Source organism: Dicentrarchus labrax, unplaced genomic scaffold, assembly GCF_905237075.1.
Source record: "Dicentrarchus labrax unplaced genomic scaffold, dlabrax2021, whole genome shotgun sequence".
Lineage (NCBI taxonomy): Eukaryota > Metazoa > Chordata > Actinopteri > Moronidae > Dicentrarchus > Dicentrarchus labrax.
In genome coordinates this window covers 1,389,044-1,414,161 of record NW_026136709.1, presented here as the reverse complement: position 1 = coordinate 1,414,161, position 25,118 = coordinate 1,389,044, and the positions used below count along the sequence as shown (strand labels likewise).

Here is a 25,118-nt window from a genome sequence, read left to right as displayed (position 1 = left end):
ACTCAGACGTTATAAACAGAACTGTGTGTGTTAATGCTGCATGAATGGCTTCCCTTTTTTAATTTGTGAACATATTAATGGAAAATAAACAGAAAAACGCATTCAAAGCACTCAAGCACAACAGTGCTTGCAGCTGTTGTTTAACTCTGCTTGCATTTATCTGTTGTTCAGGAGAACTTGGATTTCTCCAAATGTTAAATCAGTGCACATGGGGCATTATTGTTAAAGGAATTCAGTCATTTGGTTAAGAGGACCCCTGCTATGTTCACCGGCTAGTCTCTAGAGTGTGTGTCTGCTGTTTGGTAATGGACAGGTAGTGTACAGAGGGTTGCTGCAGGAAACCAGGTCAACTGAGCGCTGTGACTGATCTCAAACAGAATATGTGTCTTTATAGCCAAAATAACAAATGATTTCAGTTTAAAATTTCTATTGTGTGCATAATTGCATGCTTACTGTAGGATGTTGTTTGAACTCACCATAGTCAGTGGTACTGGTTTAGTGCCATTGTTGTTAAAATGTCCTGGCCATGTCTGCCATTTGCTCTTCTGTTTTTATCTCTCTCTGTGTGTGTGAGTGAGGAGTAAATTCAGTGATTCTTACCTGACAGCTTCTTGGAAACAGGCGCTTGTCTTTCCAAGTCAATTGTCACACTTCTTGTTTCTGCCACCTAGCACAGACTGCTAATCAATCCGACCTTTAAAGAAAACAAAATATAAATCCACAAAGTACACAGTCCACATCGATGAGCCTATTACCCTTTTTTTTCTATGTATGGCCTTAGAACTGGGCAGGTTTTTTGATGAAACAGCTTTGAGAGACAAGTTGGTCTTTAAACAAAACAACTTCTTGTCTGAAGGCTAGTTTGGAGGCACACAGATCAGCTGTGGTCTGCAATGTATGTTGCATGACCCCAGTTATTAGATGCCTGCACTGCCAAGTCGGTACATCAACAGCTCAGCTCCTCACTTGTCTTGTTAGCACTGTCTTATCTACATTTATTGAGCAGCAGTGGCCTCTCCAGGAGAACTGCTCTGTCACTGGGTAAAAACGGAAACTCCATTACAATAATTAATGTATAGGTGATATAACTCTCAGCACTTAAAGGATAAAGCTCACTTAGTCATTTTTACCAGTTGAAATACTTCTAAAGGGCCAATACAAGCCATGAACTCGTGATTAGAGCTCGGATCTTGACACTAAAAGGTATTTTCTTCCCCAGAATGAATTTCATTAGGAACATTTAATTACATTTTAATGATTACAGACAAGTTCTGTTCATACCCTGATATTCTTACCATAACCAATCTCACTCCTCATGCCTAAACCTAACCAACCCAAACCCAGACCTTTCAAACTGTATGCATTTTGCATCAAGTACGATTTATCACTTTAAACTACGCAAAAAGCTTGTGATCCCTTTGAGTTCAGTTATGCCCAAGCAGTACTCAAGTCTAACAGCATGTCCAGTGTAGTTTCAGTGTGACAAAATAGCTATCCAATTAGAGCTGAGTATGTAAATGACATGCTCATACACGTCTGCAAGCTTCAGGTTGGTAAGACATGAGAGAACATTAGGTACTTTGAGTCTGCATGTGTGAACATGGGTTATTCTACAACACTACTGCTAAGTCTACTGCTTGTCAGTCCTTGGCTTGTAAGCTGCAGTTAATAGCACAATAGCACGTGTTGTCAGCTGTCAATTTAACACACACACACTGGTCTGCCCACTTTGAGGCTAACAGATAATGTCTGATTTATCTCCAAAGACCTTGTTGTTCCTTTACATTATAGAGAATATTAACAATATATTTTTAAGATCCCTTTGACATGAGGGATAACTTCAGTGACTTCAGTTGGAATTTTTGTCCAGTGTTTTGGGGCTACATTACGTGAATGTATAAATACAGAAAAAATCAATAGAACTAGGTGGATCTCATGAGACTGACCTGAGGGTCAAGAAAAGAAAACCAAACCTGTGACCTGAAACTGTCAAATTTAGTCCTGTGGGCCTTATGGTTCTACTGGGCATATCTCTGGTGTGAATGTGTGTAAATGAGTGCTAAAATAGAGCATGCCTGCTCAGCAAAGTTGTTGTTGCAATGCAAAATATTCTAGTGAAGCATAAAATCACTACATGGAGGATGATTTCATTCCTTGTCCAAAGCAGGGTAATACCATATTAAGGAATAGAATAGAAAATAGACTTTGCTTTGATGGAAGGTTATTTCCAGGGAGAAAATCCTTTACTGTGAATAACTTTAAATCAATGTTGTTGGTTTTTTTTAATCAAAGATATTTCCCCCATATTTGGTGAGACCATCTTGTTTCTGGCTTCAAATTTCAAGCCCCTATTTTGACAGGATTTAGTTCTGTATGGTTGGTAGCATGAATTTAATATTGCATATTCAATGATTCAAATCCAATCCAGAGCACACGTGTGTGTGATTTTACACCCCCTCTCCCCAGTATTAATTACAGCCCCAAATACCTGCTGGTTTTTGGCACACTTGCCGGTCCTCTGAGAATTTATTCCATCTGGATAATACCCAATGTTTCTAAATGTATTCAGGAGTTTTGCATATGAAAAGCTGCAGTTCCTGTTATTTTTAGTTTTATCAACTTTGTACTCAGTTTGAGTTATGTGGGGTGTAATAAAAGAAAATTAAAAAGATTGTTAATAACTTGATGAATATACTTTTCCACCAACATACAGTCCTTTTTGGAGGGTTATACACCAAATTGCAATCTTTAGTCCCTTTATGTTACTTACAAAATTAAAATTATATAAATGTACGCTGGATTAATTCAATTCAATTCAATTCAATTTTATTTGTATAGCGCCAATTCATAACAAAAGTTATCTCAGGACACTTTTCAAATAGAGCAGGTCTAGACCGAACTCTTTAAAACATTATTTACAGAGACCCAACAGTACCACCATGAGCAAGACACTTGGCGACAAGGGCAAGGAAAAACTGCCTGTTAAAAGGCAGAAACCTAGGACAGATCCTTCGGCTCTAGGTGGGTGGTCGTCTGCCTCGACCAGCAGTTGGGGGGAGAGAGAGAGAGAGAGAGAGAGAGAGAGAGAGAGACAGACTGACAGACAGACGCAACAAATACACTAATAGTAGTGACTGATGATGATGAACATGAAGAAGACGATGATGACGACAACAGCAACGATGGGGGACAATGAGTAGTGACAATAGTAATAATAGTAACTGTAGTAATAATAATATTAATAATAACAATAATATCAGCGATATTAGCAATGGCAGTCAAGCAGGACCATGGCAGGAGGCACAACCAGGATCCATACGAACCTGCGAGACGAGAAAGCACAAGAACTCCGGGGAAGAAGTAAAGTTAGTAACATGCATTAATGGAACATGAATGAGTGCAGAAACAGAGAGAGAGGAAGAGAGGAGCTCAGTGCACCATGGGAAATCCCCCGATAGTCTAGGCCTATAGCAGCATAACTAAGGGATGGTTCAGGACTCACCTGAACCAGGCCTAACTATAAGCCTTATCAAAGAGGAACGTCTTAAGCCTACTCTTAAATGTGGGGAACCACAACTGGAAGCTGGTTCCACAGGAGAGGAGCTTGGTAACTGAAGGCTGTTTGAGACTTTTTGAGACTATAGGAACCACAAGTAGCCCTGCATTCAGAGAACGTAGTGTTCTAGAGGGGTAATAGGGTACTATGAGCTCTTTAAGATATGAAGGGACCTGACCATGAAGAGCTTTGTAGGTGAGGAGGAGGATTTTAAATTCTATTCTAAATTTTACAAGGAGCCAGTGCAGGGAAGCTAGTACAGGAGAGATGTGATTAGGGCTGCAGCTATCAAATATTTTGGTAATCGAGTATTCTATCGAATATTCCATTGATTAATCTAGTAATCGGATAAAACATACTTTTGCTTAATTAAAGCCCAATTTTAAATATACAACAGAAAACAAGACAGATCACTTAATAATAAAAACAGTTTGTTTCCATGTACATTTATTTATTATTATACATATTATGTAAAGTAGTAAATCGTTTTCCAATATAAATAAATGAAATTACTTCATTCAAATTCACTTCATTTCCTGAGAAATAAAATTAAATAAAATCAATAAAATTGTTTCCCACTTATTTTTTCTAAGTATCAAAAATAAAATAAAAATGTTGTCCAAATGTACACACACCACGATGTTGTCCTTAATTTTAATTTAAAATGATCCCACATCTTCGACATCTTCTGTCTCTTCCAGTTACCACATTGTAAAAGTAATTAGTTACTCAGCAAAGTAACTGACATTATTTTTTATGTCCTATAACGCTATTACATTCTATAACATCTTCTATAACGTAAAATATGTTATAATAACTGAATGAAGAATAAAAGCACTATATACAGTATTTCAGAACATTTGGTATTTATTTGAACTCAACAGATTGCAGCCGGCCATATGCATAGAAATAATGGACAGGGGTAGCATGTTTTCAACAATATACCTTGCAATCAATGTGTTCAGCTCGGCCCTAGTCGCCACCTATTACTGACCAAGCTTTGCTTGTTTTAACGGAGTGGCTCCGTCTCCTTTGCTGGAGCTCACGCTAGCTGCATCTGGGCTTGAGGTTGGGTTAGCAGCAGCAACAAGTGGCGTGTTAGCATGCGTTGCTGTGAGGTGCTTCATAAGATTTGAGTTGCTTGAGGCAGACGTGGATAAAGTCTTTTTTCCTGGGCATAGTGCATGTTACATAAACATTCTTGCCTTTAACTTCAGTAAGCGAGAAGTGGTGTCGGTACTTCCAGTTTGATATCGCTACCTTTGAATTTCCCTAGCTCGTCGCCATTGTCTCTGTCTTGTGTTTATAGTAGTTAGAGCGTGCAGTGAGACAGCGTGAGCAGGGCATCCGCCCACCCAGCCAATCATCATCGCATTTGCAACGGTGTCATTATCACCACCCTGCCCTCTCCCGGCAGCTGATGTGTGGCTGTCAGAAAGCCTGACACCGCTGCGCTTCATTCAACCACATTGTAGGAACGCAAGTAACGCGCCACTTTACATTCTCAGTAACGGTAACGGTAACGGCGTTGCAACGATGGGAAAAGTACTTAATTAAATTACTCCGTTACTGAAAAAATAACGCCGTTAGTAACGCCGTTGCACATTGTGTCACACTAAAAAGAATTTGTGCGAAACGTGAGTTTTGAATTTAATTAAACGAGGCTTCGAGGCAGAGGAAATTCCTCGATCATTTTTTGTAATCGAGTTACTCGAGGTACTCGAGGAATCGTTGCAGCCCTAGATGTGATCTCTTTTCCTAGTTTGTGTCAGTACTCGTGCTGCAGCGTTCTGAATTAATTGGAGCGTGTTAATGGACTTATTGGGCAGCCTGATAATAAAGAATTGCAGTAATCCAGTGTCTAATTTTTGTAATATTATGTAAATGAAAGAAGGCAGTCCTGGAGGTTTGCTTTATGTGGGAATTAAATGACATGTCCTGATCAAAGATAACTCAAAGATTCCTCACAGTGGTGCTAGAGGCCAAGGTAATGCCATCTAGAGTAGCTATATCTTTAGACAAGTCTTTTTGGGGCCAAAAAATTGCATCTAGGATTTTATGTCCTTAAGACATGTTTGTAATTTAGATAATTGATTAATTTCATCGGGCTTGATTGATAGATATAACTGCGTATCATCTGCATAGCAATAAAAGTTAATGGAGTGATTCCTAATAATGTTGCCTAAAGGAGCATATATAAAGTAAATAGTATTGGTCCAAGTACAGAACCTTGTGGAACTCCATGACTAACTGTAGTATTTATTGAAGATTGATCGTTAACACGTACAAACTGCAAACAATCTGATAAGTATGACTTAAACCAGCTTGGTGCGGTTGCTTAATGCCAATTTGATGCTCAAGTCTCTGTAAAAGAATATTATGGTCAATGGTGTCAAATGCAGCACTAAGATCTAATAATATAAGTACAGAGATAAGTCCATTGTCGGAAGCAATCAAAAGGTCGTTATTAACTTTAACCAGAGGTGTCTCTGTGCTGTGATGAACTCTAAATCCTGACTGAAAATCCTTAATTAAACTATTGTTATGTAGAAAGTCACACAACTCTTTTGCGACTACTTTTTCCGGAATCTTAGAGAGGAAGGGGAGGTTAGAAATCGGTCTATAGTTGGCTAAAACCCCTGGGTCAAGAGTGGGCTTTTTAAGAAGGGGTTTAATTACAACTACTTTAAAGGACTGTGGTACATATCCTGATAATACAGAAAGATTTATCATATCCAGTAAAGAAGTGCCAATTAAGGGTACAACTTCTTTAAGCAGCCTAGTTGGGATCGGGTCTAATAGACAGGTTGATGGCTTCAATGAAGAAATTATTGAAGTTAACTGATAAAGATTGATAGCACAAAAACATTCTAAATAAATATCTGAGTTTAAAGTTCCTAAACTTGGAGAGCCAGTGATACCTGTTGAGGGCATTTGGTCACTAATTAAATTAAAATAATTTCTCTCTAATATTAATAATTGTTTTATAAAAGAAGCTCATGAAGTCATTGCTACTTAAGTTTATGGGGATATGTGGCCTGGCTACAGTGCTGAAGAAGAACCTAGGGTTGTTCTTATTTTCTTCTATTAGTGCTGAATAATAGGCTCCTCTGGCATTATGGAGGGCCTTTCTATAAGTTTTAAGATTATCTTGCCAAATTAAGCGATATTCTAATAATTTGGAAGAGCGCCATTTCCTTTCCGATTTCCTTGTTTTTTGCTTCAATTGGCGGGTTTGGTGGTTGTACCACGGTGCTAATCTCCTATGTTTTAATAATTTTTTTTAATAAGAAGTATCCTTGAGCAAGATACTGAACCCCAAATTGCTCCCGATGCTGTGCGTCGGTGTGTAAATGTGTATGAATGCGTTACTTTCTGTTCAGTGGGCTTTGCCATCACTGAGTGAATTCAATTCAATTCAATTCAATTCAATTCAATTCAATTCAATTCAATTTTATTAGAAGTTATCTCAGGACACTTTTCAAAATTGAGCAGGTCTAGACCAAACTCCTTATAACATTATTTAGAGAGACCCAAGAGTTCCCACCATGAGCAAGCACTTGGCGACTGCGGCAAGGAAACACTTACTTTTAAGAGGCAGAAACCTCAGACAGACCCCCGGCTCTAGGTGGGTGGCCGTCTGCCTCGACGAGTTGGGGGGGGGAGAGGGAGGAGGGAGAGAGAGAGAGAACAGACAGACAGACAGACAGACAGACAGAACAACAACTACACTAATAGTAGTGACTGATGGTGATGATGATGTGTGAAAGGGCGAATATGGCATGTAGTGCAAAAGTGCTTTGAGTGGTCGGAAGACTAGAAAGGCGCTATACAAGTACAGTTCCATTTAATATTTACCATTTACCATATGCTGGAGAACCAGTTTCTCAAAGTACTTTGTTACAATGTGGGTGCGTGCCAATGGACAGTTGTTGTTTAGACTAGACACCACAGACCTTTTAGGTACATGGACGATGTTGGCTGTCTTGAAGCAGGTGGGAACATTCTATCTGTGACAGTGTCTGTTATGTGAGGCCTTCATATTCAATCTCAGGAGGGTTCTTCTCACATCCGCTGTGGATACTGATGCTGGTTGATCCTCTGGAGGCGGAGTTGACTTGACAGCTGACTCTTTGTTGAGGAGATCATCATGTAACATGGTTGGGGAGTACTCCTTTTGTACGTTGTGATGTTCTGTATTGCCTGTCACATATCTTTGGTGAGGTCTCTCTCCAGTCTCTGTTGATGTTTCCGCTTTTCCTCCTTGATGCCAGCTTTCAGTCTTGCTCAGGCGGAGCTGTTCCTTGTCACCTGACCGAAAGGCACCTTTCTTGGCTCTGGATAAAACCCTCACTCTTCATTCATCAAGGCTTTCTTGTTGGAGAATGAAAACTCCTTGTGATCACCACATCATGAACATATTTGCTGATTTATGATTTCACTGTTGATTTATATTCGTTAAGATTGATGTGATTGGTTTCCATCACAAATAAATGTCCATAAATCGGCTTAGGAATTATAGAAAAAAGACACTTTAGATTATAAGAAGTTAGAACATGCCATTGAATCATCTTGTTTTTAAGTTGTCTTCAGTATCAAAGTAATCTAGGGATAGTTGTCTGTACATCCATTGGTACACTGCAAACAGGAACTGCTCAAGTTGTATCCCACAGGTCTGACTCTATGTGTGGCAATGTTACACTTTGTGTGTACATCCTCCAAAGCATTATGGGAACAGCTTAATTTTGGCCCACAGTGTCAGACTTTTCAGTGTTATAAAACTCCTGGTCTAAGGTTTACAGAACTATAGGCTGCCTTCCTATAACCTAACCTAGGTACTGAGCTGAGGAAGACACTGTCTATTCACCAAGAAGACTGTTTTATGATAACAATTGATAACCACATCAAATTGATTTAATCTCAGTGACTCATTTGGCACTCTTGAACTGAACTGTGCACAGCAAACCAATTGCAATGAATTTAAAATGCATTCAACCCTTTTACTCTCCTGACATTCCATAGCACACGGTGAGCAAACAATAACTCTCTACTGAAAGTGATCCCAAAGGACGAGATCACTCTTTGCTATGTGCTGATATTGTTATTCAGGTGCAGAGGTGGGCTAGTGTAGCCATGGGGCCTGTGAATGATTTATTGGAGTGGAGAACAGGGAGCCAGCCTATACGAATCTAATAAGACACCTGCACCTGGGAGGGTTTTATACCACCTTGATGGGGTGTGGGGGAAGACGAAAGGGAGGATGAATAAAGGTGGATGAGGAGACTGAGGAAAAGATCAATGTGAGGAGAGGAGACATAAAGAGCATAAAGAAGGCAGAATGAATGAGTGAGTAAGTGGAGACTCAGAGCCTGTCCTCACGAATATGCAGCCTCACCCAATACGATGTCGTTTCGAAAAAAGTCTCCGTAGACACGGCGTCGTTTCCAGAAATATCTGCGTCCACACGGATTCACTGACAACGACCCAAAATGCTGTAGTACATATGCCAGGCCTGTATGTGGCGCCACACCAATACACTAAAACCGGAAAAGAAGCCATGGAGCATGCGCTGTTTACAAACAAGTAGTAGTAGTCCGCTGTTGTTGTTGTTATGATGCGTCTAGCGGCAGCGGCTGAGGTTAAAGGCTAGAGAGGCGAGGCTAATCCGTCATTGTTTCGGAAAAAATCTGTTTCGCCGTCCTGACGACTCCGGGCAATCCGTCTTTTTCGGATTTTCCCACTCGGGGACCCGTTTCCAAAAAATACCGTTTTCACACCCCGAAAACGCCATATCCGTCTGGACGTGAGGCCTTTACGATAAAGTATTTATCCGGAATCGAGAAAAACGTATTCGTGAGGACAGGCCCTCAAACATACAAAGGAGGAGGCTTTGAACGTAGAAATGAGAGACTCAAACAAGGGCATGTATGTTTTTAAGTATAAAAACTGATTGGTGACCAACGTTAACTAGTGCAATAATGTTTGTCAAACATTCATGTGTTCCAGTTTGTCAAATGGGCCACCAATGGGCCGCATATCCTTACATAGAACTGTCGAGAACTCTCATTTTCACGAGGTTGTACACTTTACGTTGCTCCACTGCCTTACTTTGGTGGAAAGCTAACATTAGCAAGTGAGTCTGCAGATTGGTTGTCATTGTAGAGTTAGACAGCTACATTGTACAAAGTCGACAGAAGCATGCTGCTCGTCAGATGCTTTGGTGTCGTGATTGTCTGCTGAGGACCACTTTGCTCCATGCTTTGCTTGCTAGTGTCCTCCATTTACATAGGAAACAACATAACATTACTAGCTTAGTTTACTGACATGTCAGTAGGGCACGCCATAGGTCAAGCAGATAGTGGAGCGCCCTCTGCTGGATCACAAGGCAAACTACTTCAAACCGTCTGTCGCTTATAGACTGTAGATTTTTGATTCAAACGGGTCATTACTCTTTGAAAATCAACCACGTTGAACAAAATTTTTTATTTTAAAGGTGACATATGACATTGTGATGGACATTTTTCCACTATTTTCTGCCATTTTATTAACTAATCTTTATGAGATTGCTGGATAATGAGTCGAATAATGAGCTGAATTCACAGCAGTTCTGTCAAGAAAGAACTTTTGTCTTTAGGGATTTAGACATTTTTCTATGCTTGACCACCACCAAGTCATCACTTTAACGTCAAGTCCTTCTGACATTTATTCCCAAATGACACGCATGCACCATTAACACAGAGTGACAGAGGAACAGGCAGGGGAGGACGGGTGTGATGTGGATGGCAGGACAAACGTACCCTTACCTTACACAACCATTTTCTTTTTTGCTGTTGTGTTGTCGGCTCTGTACCACATCACAGAGATATGAAATTAAACAATAACGGCCATGGGGACCATGGTGGAGGTGGGTGCTAGTGGGTGGTAGTCGTTCAGACAGCAGGCTTTGGTCTTTTGGGGAAAGGGACAATGGTGGACTTCTTGAAACGTGGAAACTGGAGACTGGAGCAGTAATTGAAACAGTTCTACCATCTGGCCATCAATTCCAATTTTATTTGTATAGAGCTAATTCATAACAAAGGTTATCTCAGGACAAATAGAGTAAAAAGTTTTTACACTGTGTGTTTTTTCAAAGTTTTTACACTGTGTGTTGACCATAGGATTCACCTTGAGATACAAAACTGAACTTAAAAGCTGGTGTAACATTGTAGTATAGACAAGACACCATAGCCAAATATGCAAATAGGCAGAATTAGTAAATAGTTTGGCATTTTTGTTTACAGTTTTGTAAATAATTATAAATGGAATATTTATAGCCTTTGGACTGTTGATCAGATAAATGAGACATTTGAAGAGGTCACCATGGACTGACCCTAACCCTGTCCCATACGCCCTTCTCAATATTTAGTGGCATTTTATAGACAAACAAAATTGACACAATAACATGATACTGATATCCATCTTTTCGTTTCACTCTTCGCATGAAGGAAAATATGCGTTTTTACACAAATGTTGAAGCTAGTCGTCAGTCTTGCAGTAGCTAATGTCTAACTTTATAGGACAGTGCAGAATCCGTACGCATTCATTCTTCATCTCTGCCAGTGCGTGGGCTTGCCTAGCAAACAATAGACTCATGTGTTTTGATGTGTGTCAGTGTACGTTGCTCTTCAGAGACTTTACACATTACAATAATTTCCAAGAAGACCTTGATGATACTGCAGAAACATGTTCATCTCTGATGGACTACTACAGTAGGCATTAACACTGTCAAACATGGAGGAGAGGCAAGTTTAGTGGCACACTACAGTACATACTGTAGAGGTGATTACCTTCATTTCATGCATGGATGTGACAAACATCCCGCTAACTTCTTATCTGTAATGTGAGGGATAACAGCTGGCTGGTAGAAATACATGTGCTGCAGTATATTCGGTCTCAACCATGCTGCGATCAGATTGCTGTGTGTGGGTGTTGCAGGATGATGATGCACCGATATTTGCAATTCTATTAGCACGTCTACATGCAGTTGTTCCTCTTGCACAGTGTGCTTATTGTTTTATAGCAGCAAGACAGGAGAGGAGTGACAGTCCATCATTAACGTCAGAAATATTCAAGGCATGTGATTGAACAGTACAATAACCAGCAGTGCCTGTCAGGCAACTGTTCAACCCACCCACAGTTTCAAATTTACATGTATTGAAATCATAAAGCTGGTATTAATGATTGATTCATAAATGCCCATTTATCCATCATGGCTTGTCAGGTTCTTGCCCATTTTTCCAGACAATAAATCAAAGTTTAAAACAAAGCCAGCACAGTGGAAGAACACATTTGTTTTCATGCATCAAATTCAAACAGAAACCCAGATCAAGTGCTTGCTCATGGTGGTACTGTTGGGTCTCTGTAAATAATGTTATAAAGAGTTCGGTTTAGACCTGCTCTATTTGAAAAGTGTCCTGAGATAACTTCTGTTATGAATTGGCGCTATACAAATAAAATTGAATTTAATCAACCAGGACAGACACATACACATGAACTAGTTAAGTATGTTATCATTCATGATTGTATCACTGATCCAAACCTGTTTCACATTTAATAGCACACCAAATCAGCTTTTAGCTTCCAAAACATGATGGAGCTTGTGGTCCGCGGATCCAGCAGTTATTGATGATACAGTGATTATCATTCAGATGCAGGTTTGTGATGAGCTGAGTGTTCAGCAAAGGCAGAGCCTTGTCAGCATCACCATGGTTACCTCATAGCAACAGGGACTCTGCCAGAGAATGGGTAAAAATAATAAAGATGTTGCTTATATTTCAGGTCAACAAATATTGGAGTAGCTGTTGAAGGGCAATGCTGGTATTTTGGGACTGAAGGTGCACAAAAGATATGGTCCTAATTCAATCTTTGTTTCTCCTTTAAAACTAACACATGCAGAAAAACACCAGAGATGGGTTAGGCAGTTGGAAAGCATTAGGCTTTATGGATCATCTTAAAGGTACCCTGTGGAGTTTATGTTGTGTTTATGTTCAGGTCTAATCAAAACACATTGTGTGTATAATTCAGGTACAACTCAATCAACAAAACACTGAACACTTTTTGAAACCCACATGGTTTATATCCATCAGTGTAATGACATATACTTAAAGCTGCAGTAGGTATCTTTTAAAAAAAATAACTTTCTGTCATATTTCAGGGCTCCAGACTAACTTTTTGCATTGGTTGCACTGGTGCACCTAACTCTTTTTTTTAGGTGCACCCAAATTTTTCACTGCATTGCCTTTAACGCCATAAGGTCACCTTTTTATTGCTCTCCATAACTTTCATATAATGTGAATGATTTTAAAACAAGAATAAGGTGTAGAGAAATGCTTGTCTTTATTTGAAGCACAATTATATATAAAAAGAAAAATAAAGTGTTTAAATTGCTTCACTGAGCTGAAATTGAACATTTCAAGTAAAATAATTATTAATGATAATAATAATGATTACTACTACCTGCCGCTGAAATGCAGCTGGGAGAGGGGCCACTTTCTCTACACACACTTGTCACAGCATATTGTGTGTTTTTTAGATGTTTTTTTAAAGTTTCGATACGAAACGTTGTTGACCCGCTCACAAATGCACTATTTCCAGCCATATTCTGACCGCCCTCCTGACAGTACACGCAGTGCATTGTGTTACGTCCTTTGTTGTACCTCAGCCAGGGAAATTGTCTCAGCCAGTCCTGTCTGAAGGAATATATTTTGACCTTTTTAATTTGGGTCTCGGAGCCGGGCTCTATGCCAGACTCGGTTGTCTCCTCCTCTGGTTCCGAGTCTGATGCTGTATCTCACCAGGGACCGAGGGCTCCGTGTCTTGACGGGATGGACTCTCAGTAGTGGGGATGGATGGGATTATAGTAGTAGGGCTGGTTGTAGGCTTGGTTTTCTTAAACCTGATTCTTTCAGTTAATCAGCTACTCTCGCGCTCAGGTTGCGCACAATTTTTAAACACACTTAACTTAGCGTGGTGAACAGGACCACAGCCAATCAGAGGCAAAGACCCACCCGAGCTCTGTCTCTTATTGGTTTAGAACACAATATGATCCTACCATGAGTGTGTGAGTTCGGTCACAGGAGAACACAGAGAGATGATGCGCTTGCGAAATAAACTGTTATGTTTTCACCCGGGCAGCGTCAGGTGCACCAGTGCGACCTAGAAAAATTATTAGTCGCACTCTTAAAAATTTTGGTCGCACTCTGGAGCCCTGTATTTGCTAAACCTCTCACTATATCCTGACAGTAGTACATGAGACAGATAATCTGTGAAAGAATCAGGTTACTCCAATTAGGTTGCGGTGACATCTCGCCAACCACGGCTAACCCGTGACAACCCCCATCCTCCCACTCAAACAAGCATGTGTTTGAGACTCATCTCCTGTCTATACAGGCGATCAGACAGACAGATGTTTGTAAAAGAGTGTTCCCCCCTCAGTACTTTTGTGTCTTCTAACGGAAACTCTGTGGTTTGAAGATTAGTTTCTCTCCTGCGTCCCTGTTTGTACTTTTAGATACCTGCTTTATTTTTACTGGTTCGTGTTCACTTTCAGCTCAGCTGTACAGGAGTCCTGTTAGGTTACTACTGATAAAAACCCAACACTTCCTTATTTTATATCTTCATAATAAAAGTTTTTTTAAATAACAAAATTACCGAGGACGTTTAATTTGAGGAATTTTTAGGAAAAGCGTTTACTTTAGTATTTAAACAACAATACATACTGCAAGGAAAAAGGTGGCCATATTTATTTGTGCTTTAGAACATACTGGCTGTCAAACAGTGAGAACATTTTATTTATTTGACTTACTGCTTTGTTCCGGCTACACCACTCATTCAAACGTGAGCTCTCTCCACTATTTCTGCTCTTCCTGCCATTTAAAGACATCTAATGGAGATACATTACAACAGGGCTGATGTGCAGAGTCAAGCCAAGCCAGCACACGTGTATGGAAAAGGGCTAAATGTGGCCGTGACCATGCAGAACACTTTGACTTAAGACATGGTTGAACATATTAAATGCTTCCTGTAGTAGTGCCTTTGTAATGGACAGAAAGCTCATCTGTACATGGTAGGCCTTGGTTTAAAGTAGAGGAATCAGATCTATTCTTATGTCCAGTTGAGTTCTGCCATACTATTTTGTGTGTGCGTGTGTGTGAGAGAGATAGGTTGGAGAATGTTTCCCTGCCATCTGTGCAGTGCATACATGTGTAAATTGAATCTTAAATCTGGTCATATGAAAGGTGTGGAGATACTGACAATGTTTCCATCCCTTTAATACATTTTCATGATGCATCAAGACCAGTTACTATAATAGCTTCAACTCAATTGTTGGTCTAACACAAGTGTGAACCTATTGTGACATCACCTTTTGGTTTGTGGAGTACCGTTTTGAAGCCTCTGGTTTGATATTATGGTCGTCGCCATGACATTTTGTCTTGTCCATAACAGGAAACAATAGCGGCTCACCTGGTTACACATTGTCCTATTCCAGATAAACAGTACAATTTGTTTCTGAAACAATTTTAGGCAAGAAATAGTCAAGGCAGTAACAGAATCTTGCTTTGTATTTGATCAGCATTGCCTAGTTTGACAGTTTGATCTGAGTTTGGTGCGTTGAGCTGGACACACTTACTGATAATTACCTGTCAATCACAAGGTAGCCCCGCCCTAAAGCTGCTTTATTGTCTATTTGAATCTAAATGGGACCATCATTTACTGAATCATTTACTGAGACCATAAACTCATTTGGAAACTGTTTACTGAGCTCATAAATCAAGTGACAATTCCACTCGGGGTAAACTGTGATGTCCGCACCCCCACTCTGGGTCACCAAAGCTTCATGGCGGGTCGCAAAGCCTTCTTGATTGTAAGGTGTGATATAAATATTACACACAGTATGCCTATATCTCAGAATTTGATTTACTTAAATGGAAAGTAAATTGTCTAATAGAATAATGGCCAAGTCTCAAGTATAAAAATTCCCTAAACGGGAAAAATGTATCCAGATCACTCGTTTTACACATAGTTGTTGCATTTAACGAGTTGATTGGTTAGGTTCCTTGTACAGTTTTAAATACAATATGAAATATCCATAAAATATGTCACTTAGTCAGGGGTCGTCAGTTTACTCAATGATAGACACAAAAAAAAAAAATTATAATTCTGAAAAGGGGTGCTTGAGGAAAAAGGTCAGGAACCACTGCTGTGTAAAACTGAAATACTGAGTTCTCAGAATGTGGCTTTATTGCTTAAAACTGGTCTAAAGGGGCAACAAGCCTGTCTGACTGCTGATAAAAGGAAGAGAAATGAGGGGATATAGAAATACTCAAGAATGTTTGGTTATATTTGACATGTAGACAAAACACTGCAGGGACACAGGATGAGAATGTGGGAAATGCCATTTTTATTTCACTGTGTCTTGGTTATCCAGAGAGCTAAAAGAAATCCAGACTCCTCTCAGTCAGAAGCTTTAGTACACCACCATGAATGTGTCGTCTGTGTGTAAACTGGAAATGAATCAATCCCTGTTACCTTTTCTACCAGCACTTTCTGTTGTTGTCAGATTAATGTGCTACAATTTCCTTGTCTCTTGGCTTTCTCTGCAGTCTTCCTTAAACAAGGCCATGCTGACTCGACAGGCAGCCTGTTAAATCCAGGCTCCTTGGACAGATTTAGTGCTCCACTGGAACATCTGAATCTGCTTTGTAAGGAACACTCTTGGTGTTATAGTTGCCTCTGGAGCCAAAAGCACCAGTTCTATAAAGACAACATTTGGTACTCAATCTAATCAAGTCATCGTTTTTCTCGTCAGATTTTGTTAACTTGCTCAGACTTTTTTAAGTTGAAGCCATGTTAAATTCAAGAAAAGTTGGTGTAAGATGTGCTTGATTTTTCATACTTCAATAGCATGCCTTTGCATTAGCTTCCTACTGTCTCTCCTCTCCTTTACACTGGACTTTTTGACTCCTCCCATTGTTGTTTAACTTGATCAATGACATTTCTGCCTCCTGAAATAATTTCTATCACTCCAGCCTGCACTGCCAAGTGCTACCGAGGTGCTATTGAGAGAAATCGGCTGTTAAATGGAGAGTTGACGGGCCGAGGCTCTGACTTATTGCCGCCTCTAAACAAACAGCTACTACCTGGGAAAAACTGACTATATTGATGTGTGCTGACTGAGTGGAACCCAAGTTCACAGATTAGCTTTTGAGCGTGTCTGCGCCTGTTGGTGTGTGCTTGTCATTTTCACTTTCTGGTTGCACGGCTCCCTGCCTCTCGTGCTATCTTGAGATCTGCTTTTATGCCATAAAAGTGTGATTCGCTTTGTCAAGTCCTCTGCAACAGACACACATAATGGGGCCCTCTCGGCGCCTCTGTCTGTGCAATAATGTGCCTTCACTGATGAGATGGCGAGGGAGACAGAAGAGAGACAGATCAAAAGAGAAAGGGGAGAGAAATCCTAAGATAGATATTTGGGAAAGTTCTGATAGAACAGCGTTTTATATCTGATACGCTCTACCACGATGCTAAAGGTGGAACTGTAGTAAAGGCAGTTATTATGAGGTATAGAAAGAAACATGAAGATTGTCACATGTGAAAACTGTGTTAAAAAATTAAAATTAAAGCTGCAAGCAGCGATGAACGGGACCTCGCACTCCACGCAACTCCACGTCATGTGCCAGCGTAACACGTGCGGACCACAACATGAAAATTTCACACAAATCAGCTCAAAATCGCCATGCAGCGCTTACTTCCTGTTGCCAGTAGGTGGCGCTCCCACTATTATTGAATATTATCACATAGACGTGTTCAAGGCAGGACTCTTATCAAACGTGAAGTTACGTTGAGATCGGATCATGTACGCAGAAGTTATGATAAATCCCTCTTAAATGGAAAGTCATTGAAATTCCACACCACGCCACGTGCACGCCGTTCGACGGAATGTCGAAAATAGCACAACTTTTAATCGTGAATGTCTTTAGATGGCTGTGTCCAAATCTGTTCGTTCAAATACAATGTGTTTGGGATATGAGACCCACTGGATTTTCTTGTTTGTCTGGATAAGATCTACGTGTGTGCCGATTTTTATGCATATCGGTGAAAGGGGCCCAGGATGGTACAGTTTATGGGCCCCTGAGGGGCCACTTTGCTATGCTCATAGTGGACCCCTAAAAAATATGAAATTTTTCGCCGCGGCTGACACGTGCGCTGCGTTTCATGAGTTTTCGAGCATGGGAAAGCCTCCAAATGTGCGTTTGTTTGGGAGGAAAAATAAGAAAAAGAGTTCCTTCAATTACAATAGGGCTTTCACACCGTCAGTGCTCGGGCCCTAATGAGATGCCAAGTAAATGCAAGTCAAAAACATCAGCCACCTGTAGGATGATGAATATGACGCAATTTATTTTAGTAGTACACGTTACTCTTTGTTACTTTGACAGTTGGTAGAGTCAGCTTGTTTGCTCTCTTGCCAGAGGAATATTCTACATATTATTTACGTGCTGTGTTTTTTTTTTTTTTTGGTGCTAGCTAGCCACTGGTAAGCCGACATTCTGGAATCAGTTGGTTTTATTCAGACTTAGAGGGTGTGTGAACCTCACACCTTCATTGGCTTTAACCTGAGTTTAAACCTGACCCCTCCAGATGGTTCTGTGTAACAAACCACCTGGAGCAGGAAAGTTGAAACCTTTTGGAAAAGTGTAGGCACTAAAATACTTTTTAAAAAAAAGACTTTGCAGATGATTAGATGAACCATCTGTCTATCAGCATCTATCACAAGCAAACTTCCACTAATCAGATCAATGAACCATATAACCGTTTTTTTTTTTTTTTTTTTTTTTTTTTTTTTTTTTTTTTTTTTTTTTTTTTTTTTTTTTTTTTTTTTTTTTTTTTTTTTTTTTTTTTTAAAAAAAAAAAAAAAAAAACCCGCGAAAACTCTTCTTTTTTTTTTTAAACGTTTGGGGGGCTCTCTCAAAAAATTGGGGGTTTTTTTTCACAAGTATTGGGGTTTTTTGTTAAAAAAAGTTTTTTTGTTCCTCTCGCTAGCATCCTCCTGAACAGTTCACAAATGCAAAGTCTTCCACCCTGAAGTCATTCAGCTGGGTAGCAGTAGAGTGAAAACATCTTTTCCATGGAGAAAAGCCTTTCAGTGCCGCTAATTCTATTGATCTTCTCGTCAAAATGAGAATATACCTAACTCCAGTTTCTTTCCAGAAAATAAAAGAATTGGTGCTAGCAACCTCTTTAACAGCTGCCATTGTTGTCTTTGTCACTTTAAACTCACTTTTCACACACACCTAGTTTTAGGGGTTGTAAGAAAATATGGTATGGTGATATTTTATTTTGTGAGATTGTATCAATTCTCAAGAACACTTGAATTTTGTGGTTAAACCCCCAACTGCTGGATAGTAGTGTTGTAAACGTAAACTGATAGCTATGATGTTGATGTCACAGCGACTGTTATAAATACAAATCCCACCATCCTGGTTGCATAATAAAGTACTTTTTTTTTGCTCAGATGTTATGCATATGTCTGTATGTTCTTCATACTATGACAATTTTCCTAAAATTAGATATATATTTTTTTTATTGAATGGCAATATATCACGTTGCTTACAATATCCTAATATATCACAATATAATGAATCATAACCTCTGTATCATGATACATATCATACTGCCAGATTGCTGCCAATACTCAGGCCTACCCAGTGTTAAACTACGCCTATAGCTCATGACATAGCTGCCAATAGTTCTTCAAAGGACGCTGATTGGTCCAAACCAAGGTTTTGGCTAAGCTAGCTGTAGAAGGTAATAGCTCCAATCTGTAGCCTGGCTGCTTGTTAAATTAGGACGTCTCTAAATGCAGAAAATGTAACATGCATTTGTTTGAAAGCTTTGGATTTGCTGGATGTAACGTTTGACAGAACTGAGCGGAGTAACAGATAATTATGTAATTAGTCCTGTAGGTCAGAGTAGTTATCTGGATGATGTCACTTTGTCGAAAGAAATGTTTTGACTCATGAAGAGGGATGTGGGGAGAAGTATCACTCTCAGCCTCTTCATTATTGAGAGGCCATTAGAAGACGCTGTTGCTGTTTCTATGAGTGCTGCTCAGGTTTCAAAGGCTTTTTCTCCTCAGGATTCTTCAAACCAAATAGGTTGTACAACATGTCATCAGAACATGTTGATGGCAAAGGTCTTAGCCAATCACTCAATAGTGGGTGTGGATGTCTGATTTTCTCCATGTCATTAGAGAGTGGTTTTCAGATGTTTTTAGATTAGACATAGATTAAAGGAAAACTTTTAAGATGATGATGATGATGATGGTGCTGGTGCTGGTGGTGTCTTCTCTTTCAGTGCCTGGCCGTGTGGGAATCATTCCTCCTGTCTCAGAGGGTGGAGCCCGGTGCACAGAGAGATGGGGAAGACACCTGTTAAAGTGTGGAGATGATTGAAACGTGGAGGTCGCCTGATCAACATAGAGCACACCTTCTGTCATCTGTCCAACACATCTACAATCTAGACTTTAAACCAGTGTCCACTTATGCAAACATGCATCATGTACGAAACAAGCACACTCTTTCTGTCTCTCTCTCTGTCTCTTTTTCTTGCTGTCTGGCCAAAGAGGATAATCCCAGTCTTACCATTCCAGTGATGATTGTGCATCACTAAAACCAACACTGTGATCCAAATAGTGTTTACACACCTCTGTGCCAAAAGTAAAAAGAAGACTTTTGGTTCTTCTGGCTCCACCTTGCTTTCTTATTGTGTTAGAAGACATTGTGGTACTTTAACATTTCCTTCCATATGTGGAGAACAGCTGTGTCCAATCAGGGGATGCCTAGAATGCCAAGATGTGGCGCAATGAGTCCTCACCTCAGAGAAACCCAAACTAATGATGCATTCAGGCCCTCTTCAACTCCATTAATTGGAATTTTCCACCTTTAACATCAGAAAGTTGCACCCAACTGACAGAATAACTGATCGATTCCACTGGGCACAGCTGCAATGCATTCTGTATCGCTGCCGTTCTAGACAACGCTTGTGATTCCACTAGAAGCAGCTCTCCACAGACAATTCGCTATTTTTGTGCAAAATCTAAAAGTTCCAAAGTAATTTGACAAAGAGTATGAATTTGAAACCATGGATCAGATAAATCGTTGATAAAAGTGAAGTTGTTAGCTGCCTTTTAAAAGTGCTGCTGACTTACAGTAATGTTACCATGACAGCAAATCTGAAGTTACTTGTTAGCTGTCAACTCGGTGAGGCAGCAGAGGAAGCCACCATGAATGATTAGAACATCATCATTGTCATCATTGTTAGTTTTTATTTGTTATTTGTTCCAACTAGACTTTCTTTCCAACTAGAGTTTTTAGTCTTCTGTTAGTATTTGCTTTATGTAGTTTTTTTGGTATTCATTTTAAATGCAGATCATTAAATGCAGACTTCCCCTGAATTGAGACACAGCTACTGATACTAATTAACCCTTAACCTTAGTATAGCATGACCACTGTTTTTCTCCTTAATCTTAACCAAACTACTTTGATGGAGCTCAGTTGGTGACATGGTTCCGAGAGACTTGAAAAGAGTAGTTTGACAAAATGATCTTCACTCAAAGTCTTAATAGGTGACGTAAGTATGGCCGCAGACACATGTTATGCCAAGATCAGACTACAAGATCAGCCTGAATGGTCTGACCCAGCAGGCCTCGTAGGAATGAAAATGGGTTTTGGACACAACAATTTCTCTGACATTGTGGAAGACAACCGACGCAGCATCCCAACAAAAATAAAACTTGCATGTCAGAATTTTATTGCTGTCATTATTTTGAAAATTTCTACAACATGTTCAGTGACATTGACCAATAAGTGCTCTTCAACTGTGAACATGAACAAGAGAAAGACTATGACCCTTGCATCAGAAGCAAGAAACCAAATTGACATCTGCTTCTGCAGGATGACTGGTTCCAGCTTCACTGTTGTCCATAAGACCCTGATTACATAAGATTTTAGTGCTGATAAGGGTTGAATTAAGTTTAATATACACTGCCACTTGGTCTGTGGCCCCTAACTTCCAAATATGATGCGAGAGGAGCTGGGGATCAAACCACCAACCTTCTTATTAGTGGACAACCCACTCTACCTCTGAGCCACAGCTGCCACTAGCCGTCAAGCTAGTAACAATAAATATGCATCCTTCGGTTAGACTTTCAAAATAAACCTGGTTAAGATTGGGAACAAATACGCAAATTAGGTTACGAACCTCACTCTCTCTCTCCCCCCCAATTTGCTGTTAATGTTCAGCCGTCTTATCAATAAATAACACATTACATTTGAAGAGGAGGGCCACTGATCAAGCTGCAGTATTTAACTGCTTGGGAGTGAGACTTGGCTTGTCCACCAAATTACCACTGGTTTTTGAACCAGTTACATTCAAGATTCTAGGAACCTTGCTGCTACACTAAACCAGTCCTTCCACCAGTTTTGAGTGGAACCATTGAAATCAAGGATGTGTTATCAACAGAGGGCACAATACACAACGACCTGTAGAATATGACACGTCCACTTTGGTTTTTGTTAACCGATTTATGTTTGATCGAATGCCTCGAACGGTTCAAAACAAGGTCCTTGCACTGGAACTGAGCCGGTTCCCTGTTGGTGGAAAAGGCATGTCCACGTGGTTCTCTTTATACTACAGTGTGTCCAGTCAGCGTTGATGGTAAATGTAGTCAATTACAGACATACATTTTTCAGTGCGTGCTGTATTGACCGAGGAATAGCTGTAAAATCTCGTATTCTTCCGGCACCAGCACTGTCATTTGACACATACAGTGATGTAATGGCGTTGAGGAAGAACTACAGGCTGTTTCAGCTCGGAGGTTGAAGGTAACAATATAGCTAAGTGAAATTTTGTTTATTAGCACCCAGCTGCTAGCTTAGCTTGCTCATTGGCCGTGGGCATCAGACGCTTGTGCACAACGCATCCTGAAAACTCAACTTTCTCTGTCAGAAAAGTACGCACTGAGGAATGTATTGCTCCATTTAACATCAAAAATGATTGGACATCCACATAAATGTGTCAAATTTTACCTTTAACTCTTGATGTAAGTGGAACAGTGAAATTGGTCTCATCACACATGGCGGGCTCTGGGGTTGGTGTCAAACATGAAGTCTGCCACGTTTTTTATTTTAGCTAAGCTACAGCAATATGTTCTGATCTCCTGACACATCAGCCATCTGAATATTGTGAGGTCTGATCTTTGCCAGTAAAAGATCAAATTTCAATTAATGTGCTGCCTTTGACTGAAAGCAGGTTCAGGTCTTGTATCTATAATGTGTTTTCTCATTAATTTACTGAAGAGGAATTGGCCTGGCTAGATTCATGCAAAGACTATACGCCAAAAAAGTAATTTTCTTAAAAATTAGCTGAAGAAATTAATTAAACAACACATTTATACATGGAAGCCCATTTCTGCCAATGTGATAAAAAAAAAGGAGGAATGAGAAACTTTCTTAAAATATTATCTTAGTATCTTAAAATAATGACTTTGATACTAAGTAATCCTTTTGAGATAAGTCATAATTTTTTTCCATACTAAGTCAAAATGTTAAAGACGTTTCTCATTATTTTGAGATACTAAGTCATTCTTTTGAAAAAGTTTCTCATTATAGTGACTTATAGAATTGGCTGAATTGGGCTTCAATATTTAGATGACATCTGCATCCATCTAAAGTTCCTTTTAGGCTAACATGTTATATCAGAATGGTATGAATAATGCACATTGATCTGCTAAACTCTGAGAAGCCTTAGGGCCTGTCCTCACGAATACGCGACCTCACCCAATACGATGTCGTTTCGAAAAAAATCTCCGTAAACACGGCGTCGTTTCCAGAAATATCTGCGTCCACACGGATTCACTGAAACGACCCGAAACGCTGTAGTACATATGCCAGGCCTGTATGTGGCGCTGTGACACCGCCACACCAATACACTAAAACCGGAAAAGAAGCCATGGAGCATGCGCTGTTTACAAACAAGTAGTAGTAGTCCGCCGTTGTTGTTGTTATGATGCGTCTAGCGGCAGCGGCTGAGGTTAAAGGCTAGAGAGGCGGGGCTAATCCGTCATTGTTTCGGAAAAAATCTGTTTCGCCGTCCTGACGACTCCGGGCAATCCGGCGTTTTTGGATTTTCCCACTCTGGGACCCATTTCCAAAAAGTACCGTTTTCAAACCCCGAAAACGCCGTATCCGTCTGGACGCGAGGCCGATAGGATAAAGTATTTATCCGGAATCGAGAAAAACGTATTCGTGAGGACAGGCCTTTAAATCTTTATGAAATTCTCTCCAGAATGTTTGTGCCGATAGAGATTTCACGTTTACATGTCTGATGAAGACTCCAGTGTCTGCAGAGTCTTTGTAACAGAAAGCTTGAGTTAACCTTTTATACTGATATCTTTTTTCTTTCTGTTTTGCTTTTATCATTGTTGATTGTAAAAAAAAAAAAAAAAAAAGTCTGAATAAAATAGATTTTGAGATGTTGAATAATAAAGACAGATTTAACACTAAAAAGCATTGTGGCTGTTTTGGCATGAAAAGCAGCAGAAGTGATGGGAAAAGTAAAGCTGTTGAATGTCTCTTGCAGGTATTCAGACTCAAAGTGACTCATATATCAGCTTTTTGCAGGCTGTTTATCCACAACAAGCGTATTGTCTCCCCCAGTGTCTCACAAAGTTCTGCTAGCTGGCAGGGCTAATCTTCAATACAGAAACAGTCATTCTCTTTATTCCTCTTTTCATGACAGCATATCGATTGAAACAAGAATGTTTTTGGAGTAATGATTATTGCTCTGGGGCCAAACTGAAAACCTCTCTTTAAAAAAGGTTTAAGCTGTTGAAATAAATCAATCTGCTGGAGTTTGGGTTTATGCTTATCGGTTTTCAGGTGCAGGAAAGATCCCCATAATGAAGAGTGGTTCAATGAAGTGCTCAACCCATTTCCACAACCGCTGTCAGACGTCTGGAGTTTGTGTCAACTGATGTTTGTTTCCTTACGTTTCCAGCTGTCTCACTGTTCATAAGCTACGTTTTTTTTAAAGCTGAATGGAGGGTTTAAAAGTTTTCTGAAAACTGCTGGCATGAAAAAACCACTACAAGCACTGAGAAAAAGATTTGTGGCTTTGAGAGAAGAGAGTAAAGGTGTGTTTGTTTTAGAATAGTTTTTAAAAAAGTCAAGCTAGATTCAAGATTCAATTCAAGTTTCAAGATTCAAGAAGCTTTATTTATCCCGAGGGTGCTGTGCAACAATTGCGATACAAAAGTGGAGAAGTAATGCAAGAGTAAGAAACAAGTAACTAAATGCAACAAAGTGCAAAGCACAATAGGATAAAGCTAACATAAAATAAAGTACAACAGTAACTAAATGCAACAATGCCACAAAAATGACAGTTAACGTAGGTAAATATAATATACAACAATACGCACTGTGCAGTTAGCCGCATAAATTGAAACAAAATTAGTACAACTAAATAT

The 25,118-nt window shown here is 39.7% G+C and overlaps 1 protein-coding gene across 1 annotated transcript in view; it reads left to right on the top strand.

Moving 5' to 3' along the window:
- snx7 (sorting nexin 7) overlaps positions 1-21,399 on the top strand; it is a 49,309-nt gene extending 27,910 nt beyond the window's left edge. The window contains exon 9 of the mRNA XM_051410256.1: positions 19,949-21,399. Within this exon, the coding sequence (XP_051266216.1) occupies positions 19,949-20,029 (81 nt within the window). The 3' untranslated portion in view covers positions 20,030-21,399. The remainder of the gene's footprint in view (positions 1-19,948) is intronic.
- The last annotated feature ends 3,719 nt before the right edge of the window (positions 21,400-25,118 follow it).